General features: G+C 42.9%; 1 protein-coding gene across 4 annotated transcripts in view; it reads right to left on the bottom strand.

The window, feature by feature from the left end:
- Positions 1-17,927, bottom strand: part of NCKAP1 (NCK associated protein 1) — a 73,112-nt gene extending 55,185 nt beyond the window's left edge. For 2 of the 4 annotated variants that reach the window (XM_072121568.1, XM_072121569.1), the window contains exons 1-2: positions 17,610-17,927; positions 1,223-1,240 (exon numbers count right to left, since the gene is read on the bottom strand). In XM_072121568.1, coding sequence (XP_071977669.1) covers positions 1,223-1,240; positions 17,610-17,717 — 126 coding nt within the window. In that variant the 5' untranslated portion in view covers positions 17,718-17,927. The remainder of the gene's footprint in view (positions 1-1,222; positions 1,241-17,609) is intronic. The other 2 variants (XM_072121570.1, XM_072121571.1) reach the window with 1 other exon arrangement.
- Positions 17,928-18,817: the final 890 nt, after the last annotated feature.

The raw sequence follows: 18,817 nt of genomic DNA, 5'->3' as shown, positions 1-18,817 counted from the left end.
TATACGTCCTCCATACGGTAGTGTGAATGTAGCCTAAGACTTATATAAAAATTACAAAGCCAGATCAGAGGACATCTAGACCTTTTTGGTGTAAAAGGACACAATTACACAACAAATTTCACTTCATATAGCCAGAGTATTGGCTGAGAAGGGGAAATTTTCCTATTAAACTGGGTCCAGAATCTGGTCTCTTTGTGGGGAAAAAAGAACTAGTAGGCAGAGGTAAAATACTGTCCCTTGAAGACCATAGAACGATGTAGCTGGCGACGTCTCTAGCTCCCTACCGTAAGGCAGCAGAAATATTCTAACATTATTAATATAATATTTTATCATATTACACTTCATCTCATTATAAACTGAAGAAAGATTTAACAATGAAGTTTACAGGAGTCATACAAAACATACTAGGTGGAAACGCAAAAGTCTGTAAGAGGGGTCTTCCCTAATTGTCCTATCCTCTTACCTGGATTATGTGGGTCTACCTACAGGAGCGAACCACCAATATCATTGTCCCACAGATGATGGAACCAACCACGAGTGGCTCCACACAGCAGCATGGTACTAGTATGTCTAAAGTACAGATTATAGCTATGATCTCCGAAGACGGTAGAGCCCACAGCACCGGGAACGGTCATCCAATAAGGCACTTAAATAATGCGGGGAAGGGCAGGCAGAGGGGTGTGGGAGGCATCACTTAATAATATGTGCTAGCCTGCACAGTATGCAACAATGAACTTTATATAGGGGGAGATTTATCATAAGCATCTGATGTAAAACTGGTCTAGTTGTCCGTGGAAACCAATCAGAGCTAAGCATTCATATTATCAACAGTTGTGGGAAAATGAAAGCCGAGTTCTGATTGGCTGCCATGGGCAACTAGGACAGTTCTGCTCTCAGACACTTACCGCAAATCTCCCCCTCTTATTGTGTGTGTTTATGCATGCTAGGAATTGTGGGAAAGTTTAATATGTAAAAATAATGGAAAGAGGGTTTGTGTGGGGAAAATAACTAGTCTACAGGTGACACTAAAAACAAAGAGAGGACCATGAAGCGGCATAGAGTACATGCACACCTGTCCCTGCATGCTGGGTGGCATGGTGCAGCAGTCAACAGAAGAAGAGGCTGAGGACTAGATTTCTCATTGATCTTTTGGGGGCCATGCTGTAAAGTTATAGAAAGAGAGAAGTCATAGGGCAAAGGGAAGGTGAAAAGCAATGCAAACCTTCCAAACTTGTCCTTGCTGGGAAAGCATTTAAATAAAGAGAGAGAGAATTACATACAGACATTTTATAGCAAGCTAAACATGCAATATATATACAACAAGGAGCACACATAGAAAACATCACTTAAAGGCACTCTAACCTTACTCTTCTGACGACAGTACAGTAAAGGGGGTGGAGGTGGAACTAATTTAGCAACGTAAAATGTTCTTTAACGGAAATCTAACATCAAAATCAAGCTTGGTAATAAACCATAGACCCCGCGGCACTGCAACTGTGATAATCTAATATTTATTATCCATGGCCTCCATCCTTCAACACTCAACTTCTAAAATTGCGCTAATGCGGCAGAAGGGCTCCTGTGGAGTTTACCAGGTTTACCCTGCCCTGGTTTCGGAGGTTAATATACTGTGATGGAACACTTCCATCTCCCAAAGTATGAGATTACAGCAGGCATGGCCAGATGGGGGTGGGAAGTGCTCTAGTACAGTGTAACAGCCCTGGAAGCTGCAGCACGGAGTGGCTCTGGTAACAACTTCCAAAGCCCTTCAGGCTCATTAGCATAACTAAAAAGTTGATTTTAGAAGAAAGGAGGCTATGGATAACAAATATAAGAAACTTACAGTGTCTACATGAACTATGAGTACGTTTTTCCGGTTTATCATGCTCTATTTTGATGGTAGAATTCCTTTACACTTTATTTTGATGGTAGAATTCCTTTAGAGTATGATAAACCGAGAAACTTACACATAGTGCCTACACTTTAAAGTGTGCTTTACATGTTATTCTCCTGAATAATTTAGAATATGGTTTGAGCACTATAATTGCTACATGAGGCATGATTGGTCAACTCCACGACCTCTATGGTTGGATGTTTTTGATCAAAGATCAGGCAAGGAGGTGACACCTTTAACAATTGATAAGTACTCTGTTTCCCATATGCATTATGATTTGGGACCTGGGGGAATTTTTAGTATTTTGTTTTTAATATACATGGTAGAATCCGGCATCCGTCCTCACCCTTATGACAGTGCACACCGTGTGCCAACCTTTTTATGGAGGCTGGCACGCTGCTCCTATAAAAGCAATAGTTTTTAATGAATCAGTGCCCAAGTCAGAAACATTTTTCACTCTTTAGTTTATTAGGATCTGTGAAAAATGGCAGTGAAGGGACATGAACATCCAGTTTTCATGTTCAATTTTGGCCACGTTCATGTGCGGGTAGCCCAACTCTTCCTAGAAAAATCACAAAAAAATTGATAACTAATAGTTACCAGTTAGGGGAGAAAACCTAAGGTGACGTCAGTATGAAACCATGTAGGAACACCCCTCTTTTTCATACGTAGAATGGTAACTCCCAGTTGTCAATTTATTCATAAACTGGAATTATTTAATACTGTAACAAAGCAATAAAATACAATCTTATTCTATAATGGAAAACAAGTATTTTAGACAGCAGCAGAGGTCCTGGTTCATGCAGTGAATGATGTATCTACTTCCCCCATATTTCGTTTTTTTCAGAACACTATTGATTTTTACTATGAAAACTCCAGGACCTGCATCACTAGTTTAATAATGTACATTTCATGAGCCGTTTAATGGAATACAGGAAGACCCATTCTCCTCACATCAGGTGACAACAGAACATTCTGGGGCACTGCCACTGCTACAGCAGGCCTCAATGTCACCCATGGAAGGACAAAAGTGTCTACAGAAGGTAATAGAGGGCGGTTAGAAATTCTGTCACTTTCGGGTTAGAGTGCCTTTAACATCAGTACACTTACAGCAGAATTATTAACAGAACAGTCATTTTTAGAACAAATCACCCCCGCCCTCCAAGAACACACAATTGATACAATAAAGTTTGTAAAAACTCCACAATAAACATACAAGCAGACATAATGATTCCTAAAATTCTTATGCATCTCCTGTACCTTGTGTATCAGTGCCTCCTGAAAATTTGAGGGGTATTAGAAATCACACAACATATAACAGGTTTATTGTAGCATAAATAGATGTTACCCCATGTCCATATATGCAGATAAATGTATACAGCACGATAGGCGATGTACCTACTGTACCAACCCCCTCTTCCCTCCCCAAACTGAACGGTCACCAGCTGTAAGACCACCTAGGAACCTACAAATACATCATCAATGCCACATCCACACAAGTTGAGGTAAACTAAACTAAGAAGGCAAAAAGGGAAATATGTGCTCACAAAATAACAAAAGGGACAAGTAGATTTTGACCGTAAAGAGCCGTCCATTTGTTATACCACAAGACATGGTATTTGGAGTCACTTGGGATTAAAGGGATTTTCCATAAGGAAAAATGTAGCACTAATAGTTAAAATAGACAGATATCCCAGAAAATGACCACTCAACCAAAAATCACTGGTGAGGTATAAAGCAGGTGATTGGCTGAGCTAACACTTCCTGTTCATCAAACCGACACACAGGAAGAGGAGGAGCATAGACTTTGTATTCACTGCCACCAATATCAGTTATACTGGAAACCCGCTTTATTGCCAGAACATATTGCCAGATGGCGACTGAACAGCCAATCCGGTAGCCAGAGACGTCCCTGGCAACTAGTCATGGCTATGATTGGCCAGGGGAACGTCCAATCATTGGGTCCGCTCATCTCTATTGGGTAGACTTTACATACCAAGCAGCCAGTGCAGATCAGTTGGCTTGCTACCCCTGACAACCAATCAGATTCCAGTTGTCTGAGCATGTTAGAAAATAAAGCAGCTCTCTAATAGGCCACTTTTGGCAGTTGTCCCTCTTTTTGCCTGCAAGGCTTCTGAAGAGATAAAGCCCAACGTTTCTGAGATAGTTGAGATACTTAACCGAGCAATAAAGAAAGTAAAACTCTGTAGCATTCTTTAATGCAGCGGCCATTGTTCCCTGGCTGGTTAATGTACATAGTATTACTGTATGACCTTTCCCTGCCTGGGGAGCTGATCACCAACATTCAGCCGATGACTATTTCCTGCTGTAATAATCCGTGCATCAGATATTTCATGTAACACCCATCGATGTAGAAGAACAGCTTCTCCCTCAGAAACACAGACACTCCCATCCCCCCGAGTCTGACATCTGCCCACACTACACCCAGAAAATCTGCAATCATCTTCCTAAAGAGAATAACTAAATAATACATCTACGGCTAGAATAAAAAGTTACATAATTCCCCATTGCGACGAACATACAGGGTTCACTGTATTGTAAAAAAAAAAAAAAAGTTTTTTTTTTTAACAATGGTTTTAGAATAATTTTAGTCTGTGGTCAGATGTGCTTTGTATTTCAAAACGCAATAGAATAGCTGAGAAGAGGATATTTGCCCAATTACAATGCGCTGACAAAATGTGGTGTAAACACAATGTTAACGCAAATCTTAACACAATGTAATTAGACAAATCTCCTCTTTTAAGCTGTTGTATGATCAAAGCTCACGGGGACGTGCCGCGGACCAATAGCATATGCGCTTCTACGGAAAGCATGTGATCTGTAACCAGCACCCGGTGTCTAGGATTGTTTAACTGCTTTGATTCAGTTTCAAAACGGAATCAAAACGCTAACTTCTGACAGCACCCTAAAGCTTGTGTAAGATGCAGATGAGGGTTGCGAGACCCACTGGGGCACATTTACTAAGGGTCCGTTGGACGCATTTCCGTGGGGTTTCCCCGACTATTTCTGATTTGCGCTGAATTGGCGCACGCAATCGGATTGTGGTGCATGGGCGCCGGCTTTCATGCGACAAAAATCGGGGGGTCGTGGCCGGACAATCCGACTAATTCGGACAAACCACGGAATGCACTCGCATACACCAGGAAGAAGATGGTGAACTCCGGAGGACATCAGCGGGGGAAGCGACACATGCAGGAAATTGGACGCACGATCTTAGTGAATCGCAGCAGCTCCGAATCCTCATTGGACAGTCTGGATAAGTAAATGTGCCCCACTGTATGGTGTATGCATCTCAAGGACCAAACACAAGGAATCCCTGCATCCCTACATACTGAAAACATGATCACTCCTTGCATCACCTATATCTATGATAGTTGGGTCCTTCCCCCATGGCAGTGTTTGATCCACAAAATGCGACCTTGTTCTGTGACATGGGGTCACCACATGTCACGTGAAACTACTAGAACAAAAGCTACAGACTTATTATCTATAGATATTTATTAAAACAGGCAGGGGGAGGGAGCTGACAGGTTTCACCTAATACATGCTGTCATTTGTGTGATGAAAATGTAGAAAATTAAATCATTTCATTTCTAAGTAAAATTTAGCTCATATAGTTTCATACCTCGGGCCACGAGATTGCGCTCACACTTTACGGTTGAGTTTAGAAGTCCAAACACATATGCCAGACATAGGCCAAGCCTCTCCCCATTCCAGTTGCATTGCAGTCCCATTGTATAGGGAATGATCGGGGTCATGGTACGCTGCAGTACAACTTCCATTTCTTTAATTAAAGCCACATCCACTAATGAAGATCTAATGAAGAGGGAAGGTTCAAGTTCCAACTTTTTTTTTTTCCAGTGTTAAAAATTTAAGTGAACTTGTTACCTACAAGCTGTAAAGGCATCAGTGTTGTGAAGTGGAAAAGTATGTCACCTACTATCTAGGGCTCTAGTTGTAGCTCAGAGCTATAATGTAAAGGAAATCCACCATCAAAATCGAACATGATAAACCATGACACTTACTCATACATCCAGGCACCGTGACTGTGGTAATAATCTTATATTTATTTCCCATGGCCGCCTTCTTACTAAAAATCAACTTTTAAAACTATGCTAATGAGCCTGAAGGGCTCTAGGGGAATTACTAGAGCCTCTTAGTGCTGCAGATTCACAGGCTGTTACAATGAGAAGAACACATCTCACCGAACCCCCAGCTCTTTCCCACCGGCCTGTGTCTGTGTAATCTAGCAACAGGAAGTGCAGGGGGAGGGGAGACCTGCTCTGCTCTTTGTAACATCCTATGAAGCTACGGCACAGAGGGGTTTTAATAAGTTGATTTTAGAAGGAAGGAAGCAATGGATAACAAATATAAGAAGATTAACACAGTCACCGTGCCTGGATCTATGAGTAAGTGTCCCTGGTCCATCATGATTGATTTTGATGGTAGATTTTATTTAAAGGGACACTCCGGGTTCATCTGATCCCCTTGTGGCCAAGTGCAAGACGTGGGTTGAATTGTGTTTTGCAACAAAATTCAAATGTGTTTTCACTGAATCGGGAATGAGCACCATGTACTTTAGCTATAAACAATGCAAAAATCTGGTGCTGGTTACAGATTGCACATACGCAATTGTCCCAAGCCCCACCCCATTGCGTTAGAATGGCGTTTCAAAATGCAACACTTGACTACAGCCTCAGGGGTCATTTAATAATGATAAGCCCCCCTCCTCCTGAAACCGTTTGGGCAGGCTGATAACGGCTCCCATCTTAATATCAGGTCCTAGTCACATGTAGGATACAAGAACGTTGCAATTTCCTCATTTAAGATTTTAGTTAACGACTTGCTAGAACAGAATCGTGTACAGGCTGTATGACTCTCCAGCTATTCTGCAATGTTCTGCAGCCCTGATGAACGTCAGCCGCACGGATTCCCTCCTACACACAACCCGGGATTGCTGAGGCTTCACAGCCAGTTTTAATTGCTATGTCAAGAATAGAAATCCGCTATTCAGTTTTCTCCTGCAAATCTGACTATTCAGACCCTACCGACACACTGAACAAATAGGGAATATTTAATGGGGAGGGCTAGTCTTATAGAAATTACAATTCTTCATCTTCAATATTAATTTCTCATGTTTTTATGATTCTTATGTTTTAGATGTATACGGGGGCTTTGGTCCCCATAACAACCAATCACAATGCAGATTTAATTTTCAAAGTAAACCTGATTTAGTCCTACAAACTACCACCAACCTGTTGTCCAGGATCACAATGATGTCCTTCTATATACTGAAAGACTTGGCATTAAGCGAAATACATTTTTTAAAGCTGGATACAAATGACCATTAAGGAGTCACAGGGGTGGAGAAAAGTCATGCTGGGATGTTCCCCCTCCTGGCTAAATTGGTGTCCATAGACCAGATACATGGTAGCTGGCAGCTGCTGAAGGTATCTTATGATACTTGTCTTATGGGACATTATTCAAGCCGGGAGCGGTCAGGCCCGTAATACTCTTCTCCTCCCCCATGACTCCTTACAGCAAATGTATTAAACCATTAGCTCAGTATTATTATTCTGTTGAAAAGGTTCTGTATTTTTTTTAGGATCTTTTTGGTATGGAGAATTGCAAGTATCAGTATCATAGTCCAAATTCTGGTATTGTGGACACCCCTACTACTACTACTAGATTTGTATTATTGTACTTTAACCTTGCGGGTGACACCGCTGAATGTATTTCCCACTATTCAACCAAAATGTACAGCGGATCCTGACCACATAACCACAATGGCTCATTTCAGTAATTCTGCTTTGCTTCTGTTGAGGAAGTTGCTGCCATCAGACTGCAGACAGACATCTGATAAGTCAGTCATCTGCACTGTGACTAAGAATCACACACTCCTGGCAACAAGTCCTGTGGTCTCTGGTCCTGATTGTATCAGGGACAGAGTCCTAGTCCTCGTACATATAGTCTATGGAGGATTGTGCTGTAGTCAGAAGAGGCTCTATGCTTGAGAATGTCGTTTTGTCTGCGTTATCCATTGATTCAATGGATAGCACATGGACAAATTATGATGGGGCCGTACAAATCTACTGCCATCAATAGGATAGGGGCCAAAAATCTGATTAGTGATGGCCCGACTCCTGAGAACCGACCGACCCCCCTCCCCTCAACCCCCGCCAACGATAAAGAGAAGGAGACCTCCATCAATCTGAAGAACTAGGGTCCTGTTCTCACTAATGGTTGGAGCGGCAGGTTGATAATTTGTCCTCTGCTCCATTCAATAGTATGAGTGTGTCGTAATTGGCAAGCACAATGCCCGGAAACCTACGGCACTGTCACTGTCTAATTGAGTGCTGGAAATAGTGTCAAATCCCCCCCTACTGAGAATCTGTGGATAACTGGGCGTCCTATTCTCGTGACTGGTGGAGACCCTCACCGATCAGCATGTTATTCCCAATCCTCTGTATAAGTAATAACTTGAATATTTGGTGCAAACCCATAAACTATTGTCATGAACGATTGCACCCATGGCCAGCAATATAGTCTTGTGATGTGTATGGGAACCGTCCATTACATAGAATAACCAACATATAGAAAAACACTTCCCTTTTTCTTAGCCTATATATCTATAAGATAAGAGTCTTTATTGTCTGGCAGCTGAGGAAGGTCAATAAACACATCACTATTGACAGATGGCGCAGAAATGATGTAGAAACAATGTAGCGACACACCCGGAGAAGTTGCAGAATCGGAATCACACAGTTGATCAATGGAAAAGGAAGTAGTTTGAATTTCTACTAACTATAGACGGAAGTCTAGTTTATCAAAACCAAATATAAGCTGAGCTGTGATTGGCTGCTGTAGGGAAGAAGCCTCTGCTCTAGTATTTAATGCCTTCTGTTAATGGGGGCAATAACTCAAAAATGTATAAAGTGAATGACCATGGGCAGATTTACAAACAAAATAGTCTTAATTGCCTCAATTAACCAATCAGAGAAGAGCTTTCCATTTGTATCTCGCTCTTAAAGGAAACCTACCACTTTAAAATGGCAGGTATAACCCTCAAACACCTCACCCTCGGGGTGAGCTGGTGCCGGAGCATATTTTCATTATTTGCAGAAACCGCTGTATTCCTTTTTAAACTGTTTTATTCTTTGTATCTCAACCACGCTTCGGTGCACCATGCGCACGACCGTGCGTGCACCTGATTAGGAGGTGCCAGAGATCCGGGGACGTCACCAAGCTCTCGGGCGCACTCGCACCTGCGCAACTTCGCGTGCGAAGCCGGCCCGGTTAGAAATTTGAAGTTGCGCAGGCGCTATTGTGCCCGAGAGCTCGGTGACATCACCGGCTCTCCGCCACCTCCTAATAAGGCGCACGCACCGTCGCACACATGGTGCGCCGAAGCGTGGTTGAAATATAAAGAATAAAACAGTTTAAAAAGGAATACAGCGGTTTCTGCAAATAATGAAGATATGCTCCGGCACCAGCTCACCCTGAGCAAAGTATTTGAGGGTTATAATTGCCATTTTAAAGTGGTAGGTTTCCTTTAAGCTATAAAGCTCCAATATGATTGGTTGCTACAAAAGAAAGTTTTTTTCTTTTAGAAGATTACATTTCTGTACTTTGTAGTAACAGAGAGATCAAATTAGTGATGATTTCACAAAGCAATCATGAAGTGCCCTAAACAGTGATTCAAGGGGTTCTCCCAAGAAGCAAGTTAGGCCCTATCCATAGGATAGATGGGCGTATCAGTGTTGGCACAGTGAATGCATGCACAACTTGCAGCTCCGGTAATCTCGAGGAGCCGAGGAGGGGTGTTACGGGGGGTTCAACAGACCCCCAATCTCGTGGGAATCCCATCACTGCGTTCCCCACCGATCCGGTGGATAGGGCCTAACTTGCTTTATGGGAAAACCCCTTTGATGAAGTTTTTTTAACATTGAAATATTAATAATAGGAATAAAGTTCTGATTGCTGGGACCCCAACTGAGAATGAGGGTCTTTGGGGCCGCATTAACACATGGCGTGTACATTGCGTTTTGAAAAACAATACAACCGCCAAGGAGAGGAGATTTACCTCATTACTTTGTGTTAATGAAAACATTTAAAAACGCACTAGGGGGCAATCATTAATAGTGTTGAATGGTCTGTTTTTGGCTTAAATATTGTGTGGTTTAATAGACAGACTTTAGATTGTGTCGCAAGGGCTTAATAAGTTGGTGCATGGCCGAAAAGTGAAATTACTCCACATTCATGAAGGTGAAATAGGAAAAGCTGGTCTGACAAATTCGGCAAATTCCAAAATGGGTCGGGAAACGTGAAGTGCAGGATGAAAGAAAAAAAAAAAAGCAAAGTTGTGGCATTGACATTAAGGGGGGTTTCCCATGAAAGAAAATTCTCAAATTTCAATCCCCTAGTGAGGTTTATACAATAAATTTTTTAACCCCTTACTTTAAAATTTAGCTCAATTTTATTGCAGTTTTAGCTCCTATCAGCTCTTAGCTCCAGCGATGGTCGGTGTAAAATCCCAGAGTGTGAGAAGGGACTCTCAAAGCAGACACTTCATGATTCCTCTGTGCTTTGAGATGCTGTGTGCTGACAATGTGCTTAGATTATCAGGGTACAGGTTTATATACACTTTCATTTAGCTAGATGAAAGAGGAGATGCATGAGATGCATATAACACATGATATCATCAGCTCTGCTATATCTGTCTGTAGCTTTACTCTCCTCAGGATGTGTAAATGCCGAAAGGAAGTCAGTGTCTGTGTGAGCTCGTCCTGGAATGCAAAGGTGGGGGCTAGAGGCAGAAAGCAGAGCGCAGCTCAGCGCAGTGTCAGATAGAAGAGCAATATGACTGCCAACCCTAAACTCAGTAGATCCAGGGTCGGGCCCAGGGACAATCAAAATTGTGTACACGAGGACCGATAGAGACAGGTTGGAATTATATCTGTGAAATGCTGAATTTTTGTGAATAACATGGAGTTAGAGGATGTGTTTTTTTGTTATTCCGAGTACATTTAAAGGGCATCTACCTCCAGGGTGAAGTATTGTATGCAAATGAGTCTGAGGGGCTTGAGGCTCCATAGGTGTTAATAATAATAATCTTTATTTATATAGGGCCATCAAATTCCGTAGCACTTTAGAAATCAATGGAGCTTTGAGCCCCTCAGGTTAATTTGCATAGTCTTATCATGGTGGTAGATGTCCTCTAAGAAACTTGTCTTTGTGGGAATACCCCTTTAATGTGGCACACTAGGCAGAGCAAAAAAATGCTATTGATTCATTACCCAGATAGAATTAAAAAAAAAAATCTTCTATGCTGGACCATAACGTACAGTGTTCAAGGGAATGTGATGCAAATTTCGTTTTATTCTGTAGTATTAACAGTAGTATTTTATTCTGTAGTCTGAGCTGTAGTAACAGCATTTAGTGATACGCTTTACAGCAGCCTCGTGGTCGCAGGTAGTAGTGGTCAGGAGGAGCTGGCGTATCGATCTCTATGGAAAGGGTTCCAGGTATGTTCTGTGCAGACAATTTCAGGCCTTCGGATTATAAAACATTGTTGTTGAAGATGGCGGGGAGACTCTGCACTTTGCTTTCCAATTGAAGTATTCAATTCTTAACCTTGCTGTGTTCTACTGCACAAGATAACCATGTAAGATCCTGACCCTGGGGGCTGTCACAGGGACACACAGGTGACCAAAATCTGTGGCAGTTCTCAATAATAATCCGGTGTCAAACAGGATCTTAAATGGGATTTCTTATCTGAGGATATATCCATGGGACATGCCATAAATACTGGACCGGGGTCAACTGCCCCCTGGTGATGGGTACAAGTCTCAGAGGTGGGACCCACATCTATAAAAAGGTATTTATGACACTGTGTGAGGCCATAAATACCTCAGATGGGGCTAACCCTAGTTTTAGAAAAATGATGACACAAAAAGGGGCTTGTCATCACGGCCACCAAATACTGAGGTAGGTCAGTTAGGTCAATCCTTTTAATGATTAACAATTATTCCCTATCCACAGGATAAATTTATGATCGCAGGGGGTCCGACAGCCAAAACCCATACAGAATAAGTGATCGCAAGGCCCCATGATTTGCTCTATGCTGGGGGGATTAAAAGGTTTGGCAAGTCCCATAGCAGGACACAGCTCTCACCTACATTCCATTTACTACGGGGGACGACTTCCAAGTTATTACTAAAAATTATTATCGTTTTAGTGACAGAAAATAACAAACACAGGTGTGAACTGGGCCTTACAGAGTCCCTGCTGGTCAGCTATTAGATCCCGCGCAAACATACATCACTTATACTTCAGAAAAACAATACCCTTGGGCCGCATTCGCACACAGCGTTACAATCACCTTTTGAAACGCAATTGGAAGGCTCCACCCCCAGAACAAACATGGAGTTGACATTACATTTCATGAGCATTTCAGAAACGTTCCGGTAGCACATATAATAATCAGGGGTGGAGCCTTTCATTTGCGCCATGTGTGAATGCGGCCCAAGGGTTATTTTTTGCTACAGTATAGTAAGTGAACACGGCCTTAGGTTATCCCACACACGCTGCAGAGCATTCCTCTCTAAAAATCAATTCATTTATGTAGATTGTCATCCACTTTAAAGGGCATCTACCACTAGGATTAAGGACTGTGTGCAAATCATTACCATAGTGTCTTTCATCCTGGTGGTAGATGTGCTTTAAGTGAAAATTTCCACCAATATAAAAGATTTCCAATTCGAATCCACAGCACAAAATTTATGTCAATTTCTGTGCAAAAATCTGCAGACACAAGATATTATAAATCTCATTAATTTATTGGGACTGTATTAAACGGTAAAAGTTATCTGTACCCCAACACTGCACCCCAGGAGATCTTAGGGGGCTCTTTATTATTGAGGCCCCATATGATAAGGTGGCACCTGATTTACAGGAAAGGAGTAATGTGACCACCACAGGTAGTGACTGCTGTATTTCACTTGCTACAACGTTCAGATATTTAAGTTGAGTCCGAAGGTTACTACATAACAAGAGAAGGGGAACCCAGTGAAGGACAGTTACAGGGTCAATAGTATCACCTGAAAATGCTAATGGGAACATTTACATGAACGTTTTTGGTTGGAGGAACTAAGTAGATTCATACATAGTTTTGTCTGTACTTACAATAATTTATATTTTATTGAGCTAAATCTCTTCTAATTTTTGGCTTATGAGTCCAGTGGAGGGAAAAGCCTTTTCCGTATGACTGTGTGCGTTCACACGTTCAGGTTTTTCAGATGCAGTTTAAGCCATAAACAGATGGGTGAGAACATATCGGACTACGGTCACGCGTTGCATAGGGTCTTGCATGGTTTAAACTTAAGACGCCGGGTGCTTGTTTCCGATCGCATGCGTTTCCGTAGAAATACATATGGGATGGGGCCATGGCGCACCTTGATTCCATTCTTAGGCAGAATCAAAGTGTAATGTGGGACCTCACCCGATTGAGAGAAGATGCTCCTCCTTCACTTCACTCCTTCGTTTGGACATCAGAAACTTCATTAGAAAAACTTAACGTGTGAACACACCCTATAGATATGGAGATGATTTTCCCATTTCAGACAGCCCACTGGACTCCTAATCCCATAGAAGGCCAAGATTGAGATATTGGAAGGAAATTTATCATTGATAGAATATTGTAGGTAGAGATCCATCTGTCCAGCTCCAACTGCTCTATAACATGCTACCTGTGGATCAAATCGAATTACAGGAAAACAATGGTAACAATCGCATTTTAGACATCTGGACTATTTTCTAAGTTTTTCAGTCATGTTGCCACAATAATCTGTCTGGCTACCTGCATGGAGAGGTGGTAGATAAGATGTGCCCATAACCTCCTGTGTTATCCAGATACGGGGTGTGGGGTTATGTATATCTCTGTGTCCCCATTTCTCTTGTTCTTTACATAAGCAAAACAATGAAAATGACTGAAAACCGATTCCAGACACAAAGAAAACCCAAAAGATCCCACTGACTAGAACAGGGTCCATTGGCTTTGGTTTGGTGGTCACTCATGCATTTTTGACTGAATACAATATGGACGGTCATTTTCTAATGAAATTGTTGAAGTATTGACTCATATCAATTCCTCATGGTTTTCTAGATCTCCTAGAAATAAGAGTGTCACATCAACAGCCAGACACAACTGATAAAGAATAGTGAGTGGTGCTCATGAAAACCCCTGGTATCTTGGAGCAGAAAATACTAGTACTAGGTAAAATACCCAAGTGCCAGAGAGGACTTCAATTTCTTACCATCTACCTGTTATGTCCTAAATTTGTTTGCAAAAGATAGGAAGATAAAAAGGAATTGAGTGTCAAGTGCCAGAAATACAATTTCCAGATCTCTGCTTGCTGTCACGCTATAAAAAAGCTGCAGCCGGTTCCTGGTCATGTGATGTCACACGGGTGCACAGTTAGTTACATCACACTGCTCTGATTGCTGTAACAAACCGTGCACCTGTGTGACATCACATGACCAGGGACCCGTTATTATCCACTGGTAGCAAACAATAAAGCTTCCTATCGAATGACAGCAAGCAGAGATCTAGAAAACCCCATTAGGAATTGATACACAAAGCATAAGAGAAAAATTTTGGAATTTTCTATTACACAAACAATATCAAATACAGTGTTTACGTAAAGTGGACAACCCCTTTAATATCATGGAGCAGATTGAGAACACAGAACTACTGAAGGACATTGTACGGATTTGCTGTAGATGTTCTGCTATTGCAAAATCAGCAGCATTTACAGTAGAGAAAAAGGGGGAAAAAAATCTTGTATTAAAAAAAAACAGAACAAAAAAAAAAAAAACACATTACATGCGGTAATCCACAGCAAATACTTACCATGTGAACATGACCTAAAGCTGCAAACACCTTCACATACCATTATTATTGACAGAAGGTTTACAGAGAATTTAGGTGGCAGTTCAGTCACTACATGGGAGCAGAACCATCTGATTCTGGTTCTGTTTTGTCAGGCCCAAAGAAATGTCCAAGGAGGGCGGCTCAGCCTCCCACTGAATATTTATTGATGGCCTGTCCTGAAGATCGGCCATCACTAAACTTCATGGACAACCCCTTTAAATGCATCAAGGTTATGCTATAGAAAGGTTTGGTACGATTCCCCCTTTAATATTTTAGTTCTCTCGGTATTCAGAAAACCCTTCTAAAGAGCATCTGTCACTTCTCCTGACACGTCGGTATGAATCAAACATTCTTAATATGATGCTGTTCCTTTGTTATTCTTACTACAAATTAATAAACAAAATTGAACAACTGAGTGTCCACATTCCACTTCATAAGAGGAGAATGACCCCATAGTCTGAAATAGTCAGCACTGACTGGACAAAATCACAGTGTGTGGGACAGGCCCCAAATAACCAGCTATAAAGTTACTTATATGTCCTGGAGGAATAACAGGGGGATAACAAAAGGTGGAGGTTATAAGAAAAGCGTGGCTTAATATATAGGGCAGTGGTGGTGAACCTATGGCACGGGTGCCAGAGGTGGCACTCAGAGCCCTCTAAATGGGCACCCTTGCCATCACACCAGGGCAGGGTTCGCCAGACAGGACACACCCCCTGCAGTCCCAGGCAGCCCAGGACCCTAGAAGGAAGCTACAATAATGATCCAAACTTCTTCTCCTTCTTTCTACTGTATTGATGTCCTCAGGGCCGATACAATGTAAACCTGTGACAGAGCGGGGAGTCAGAAGTTACGGCTTAAATTGTTACATTGGCACTTTGCGAAAAATATGTGGGTTTTGGTTGTAGTTTGGGCACTCGTGTCTAAAAGGTTTGCCATCACTGATATAGGGCAATACAGCAACATAATTTCCATATCTATTGTAATTCCAACATTGCCAATCCCCATCCAAGATACCAGATACCTGTGGTGACAGTGGCGAACAATTATCACCTGGTGCAGCGGCTGTGATCATGTGACGACATGGAACGAATTCTAAGGAATAGTGATTAGTATAGCAGATAGCGCCCCCTATCCATCCTGTAACTACATCACAGGGCTGACATAGTAATGCTGCTTTATACATCATGGACCCCCTGTACAGCCCAGAAGTGCAACTTGTATACAAATCCAAGTCTCACTGTATCAAGACCGCATCCCAGTGTGTGTATGTATAATATATTACACACACGGTATATGACAGACCATCTGTATATATAGACACTATCAAAACAGCTCCCCTGTGTATCATGACAGCCCTATATATTGTATAACATACATACACATTGTAACATGAGAGTGCCCTGTGTGTAATATATAAATTACACACACACTGTATCATGAGAGCCCCCTGTATATATACACACAATGCTATCACTATCATGATAGCAGGCAATGTGGGTATATACACAAGGTATAATGGCAGCCATGTGTTTATATTTTATATATACACACACACAATGCAACATAAAAGCACCCTGTATATATACGCTGTACCCGACGCCATCAGGCTGTATATGCACATGCATACGCTGTACCCGACGCCATCAGGCTGTATATGCACATGCATACGCTGTACCCGACGCCATCAGGCTGTATATGCACATGCATACGCTGTACCCGACGCCATCAGGCTGTATATGCACATGCATACGCTGTACCCGACGCCATCAGGCTGTATATGCACATGCATACGCTGTACCCGACGCCATCAGGCTGTATATGCACATGCATACGCTGTACCCGACGCCATCAGGCTGTATATGCACATGCATACGCTGTACCCGACGCCATCAGGCTGTATATGCACATGCATACGCTGTACATGAGGCCATCAGGCTGTATATGCACATGCATACGCTGTACATGAGGCCATCAGGCTGTATATACACATGTATACGCTGTACATGAGGCCATCAGGCTGTATATACACATGTATACGCTGTACCCGACGCCATCAGGCTGTATATACACATGTATACGCTGTACATGAGGCCATCAGGCTGTATATACGCATGTATACGCTGTACATGAGGCCATCAGGCTGTATATATACATGTATACGCTGTACATGAGGCCATCAGGCTGTATATATACATGTATACGCTGTACATGAGGCCATCAGGCTGTATATACACATGTATACGCTGTACATGAGGCCATCAGGCTGTATATACACATGTATACACTGTACATGAGGCCATCAGGCTGTATATACACATGTATACGCTGTATATGAGGCCATCAGGCTGTATATATACATGTATACGCTGTACATGAGGCCATCAGGCTGTATATACACATGTATAGACTGTACATGAGGCCATCAGGCTGTATATACACATGTATACACTGTACATGAGGCCATCAGGCTGTATATACATGTATACAGCGCCTGTAATGACATCACACATTGCTCAGTGTGACATCCTGTGGGGCCCCGGGCCTGACATGACACCGGGCCCCGGCACATTACATGTGATGTCAGCAGAGATTTCTTTCCTGCAATCAGTAATAACATGGAGGATTTCCTCCTCCTCCTCCTCCTGCAGCTGGGATCCCTCATCCTGCACCGCCCTGTCCTCCTCCTCCTCATCTCCCCCAGCAGCAGCCATCAGCCCGGGTATAACCCCCATCCTCCGCGCCCCCCCCCCCTCTTGTTACCTTCTTGATGTTGTAGAGGCGGGTGAGCATCCCGATGCCGCGGTCATTGAGGATGGTCAGCTTCTCGGCCAGCTTCTGCTGACTGGGCTGCAGCACGGAGCGCGACATGCTGCCTGTCTCCCGCCGCTAGCGCTGTCCCGGGCCTGGCTCGCAGGAGTCGTTCTTCGGGGTGAGGAGGGGGGCTCTTGTTATGGAGGGGGGCCCCTCATACACATCCCATGCTCCGCAGTGTAACGCGATGACACGCCTGCCTGGCACCCGCCGTCCAGCGCCACCCTTCCTGCCGAACGTGGGCGTGGCCATCCACTCTCCCGGCCCCTTTCCCATGGAGAACCCTTCGGGATCCTGCGCATGCGCGCATAGGTGACCGGCGTCTGCTGGCGTCCGCGCAGTGCACGCGCTCCGGAGCGGGGCCGCGCCTGGCTCACCTTTGTGCCCGTAACTTCATTGCTGCGCACTCACTGGCCTCATTCCATTTTGTTAGTTACCAAGTCACCTCAATAGAGCAGATATCTCTGTGCTGCGACAATGGTGCGATTTTATGGGATATTTGGAAATACTGTAGTGTTCTGTGAAAAAAGATGATTTACTTTCAGTAGATGCTTAGCGTTTTATTTTATGCTTCCATTGGGATCTGTATACAGAGGTATATAGTGAGCTCCCCCTGGTGGCTGGTGGGAGAAGACAGAATTGTGTTATTTAGAGGGAGTTCACACATTGAGGTTTTTGTGTGTAGATTTTAAGAGGAGATTCTTTGGCTTTTCAAAACTACATGCTAAAACCTAATTGGGTAAGTGCCCCCTTTTTTTGTGGCTGTTACACTGACACATTTATTTCAATGGACCCGTGCACTCAGAGCAGGTCCTATGCCTGCCCATGGTGGCAGCCTGTGTCTTCTCATAGGAGTCTATGGGAATGTGAAAAATAATGGCACACAGGTATCATCCCCGTGCTGTACACATTTGCAGATCACTTGCTTTATAACACAATCATGTGACAGCAGGGCCAGATTAAGGGTCCCAGTGGTATGGAGCACCTCATTTAGGATGGGGCCCCCCCAGCTCGGCAGCCAACGTGGGGCCCCCTCCCACAACAATATATGTAAAAAGATATAACATAGTTACACAGTTCCAAAGCTCTAGAGATATTAGAAACAATGGTATCTTTAGTTTTAGATAAATTTCTACTTACTAAACCATTTCCAATTT

This window comes from Engystomops pustulosus, chromosome 8, assembly GCF_040894005.1.
Source record: "Engystomops pustulosus chromosome 8, aEngPut4.maternal, whole genome shotgun sequence".
NCBI lineage: Eukaryota > Metazoa > Chordata > Amphibia > Anura > Leptodactylidae > Engystomops > Engystomops pustulosus.
This window is presented reverse-complemented; position numbering and strand designations above follow the sequence as displayed.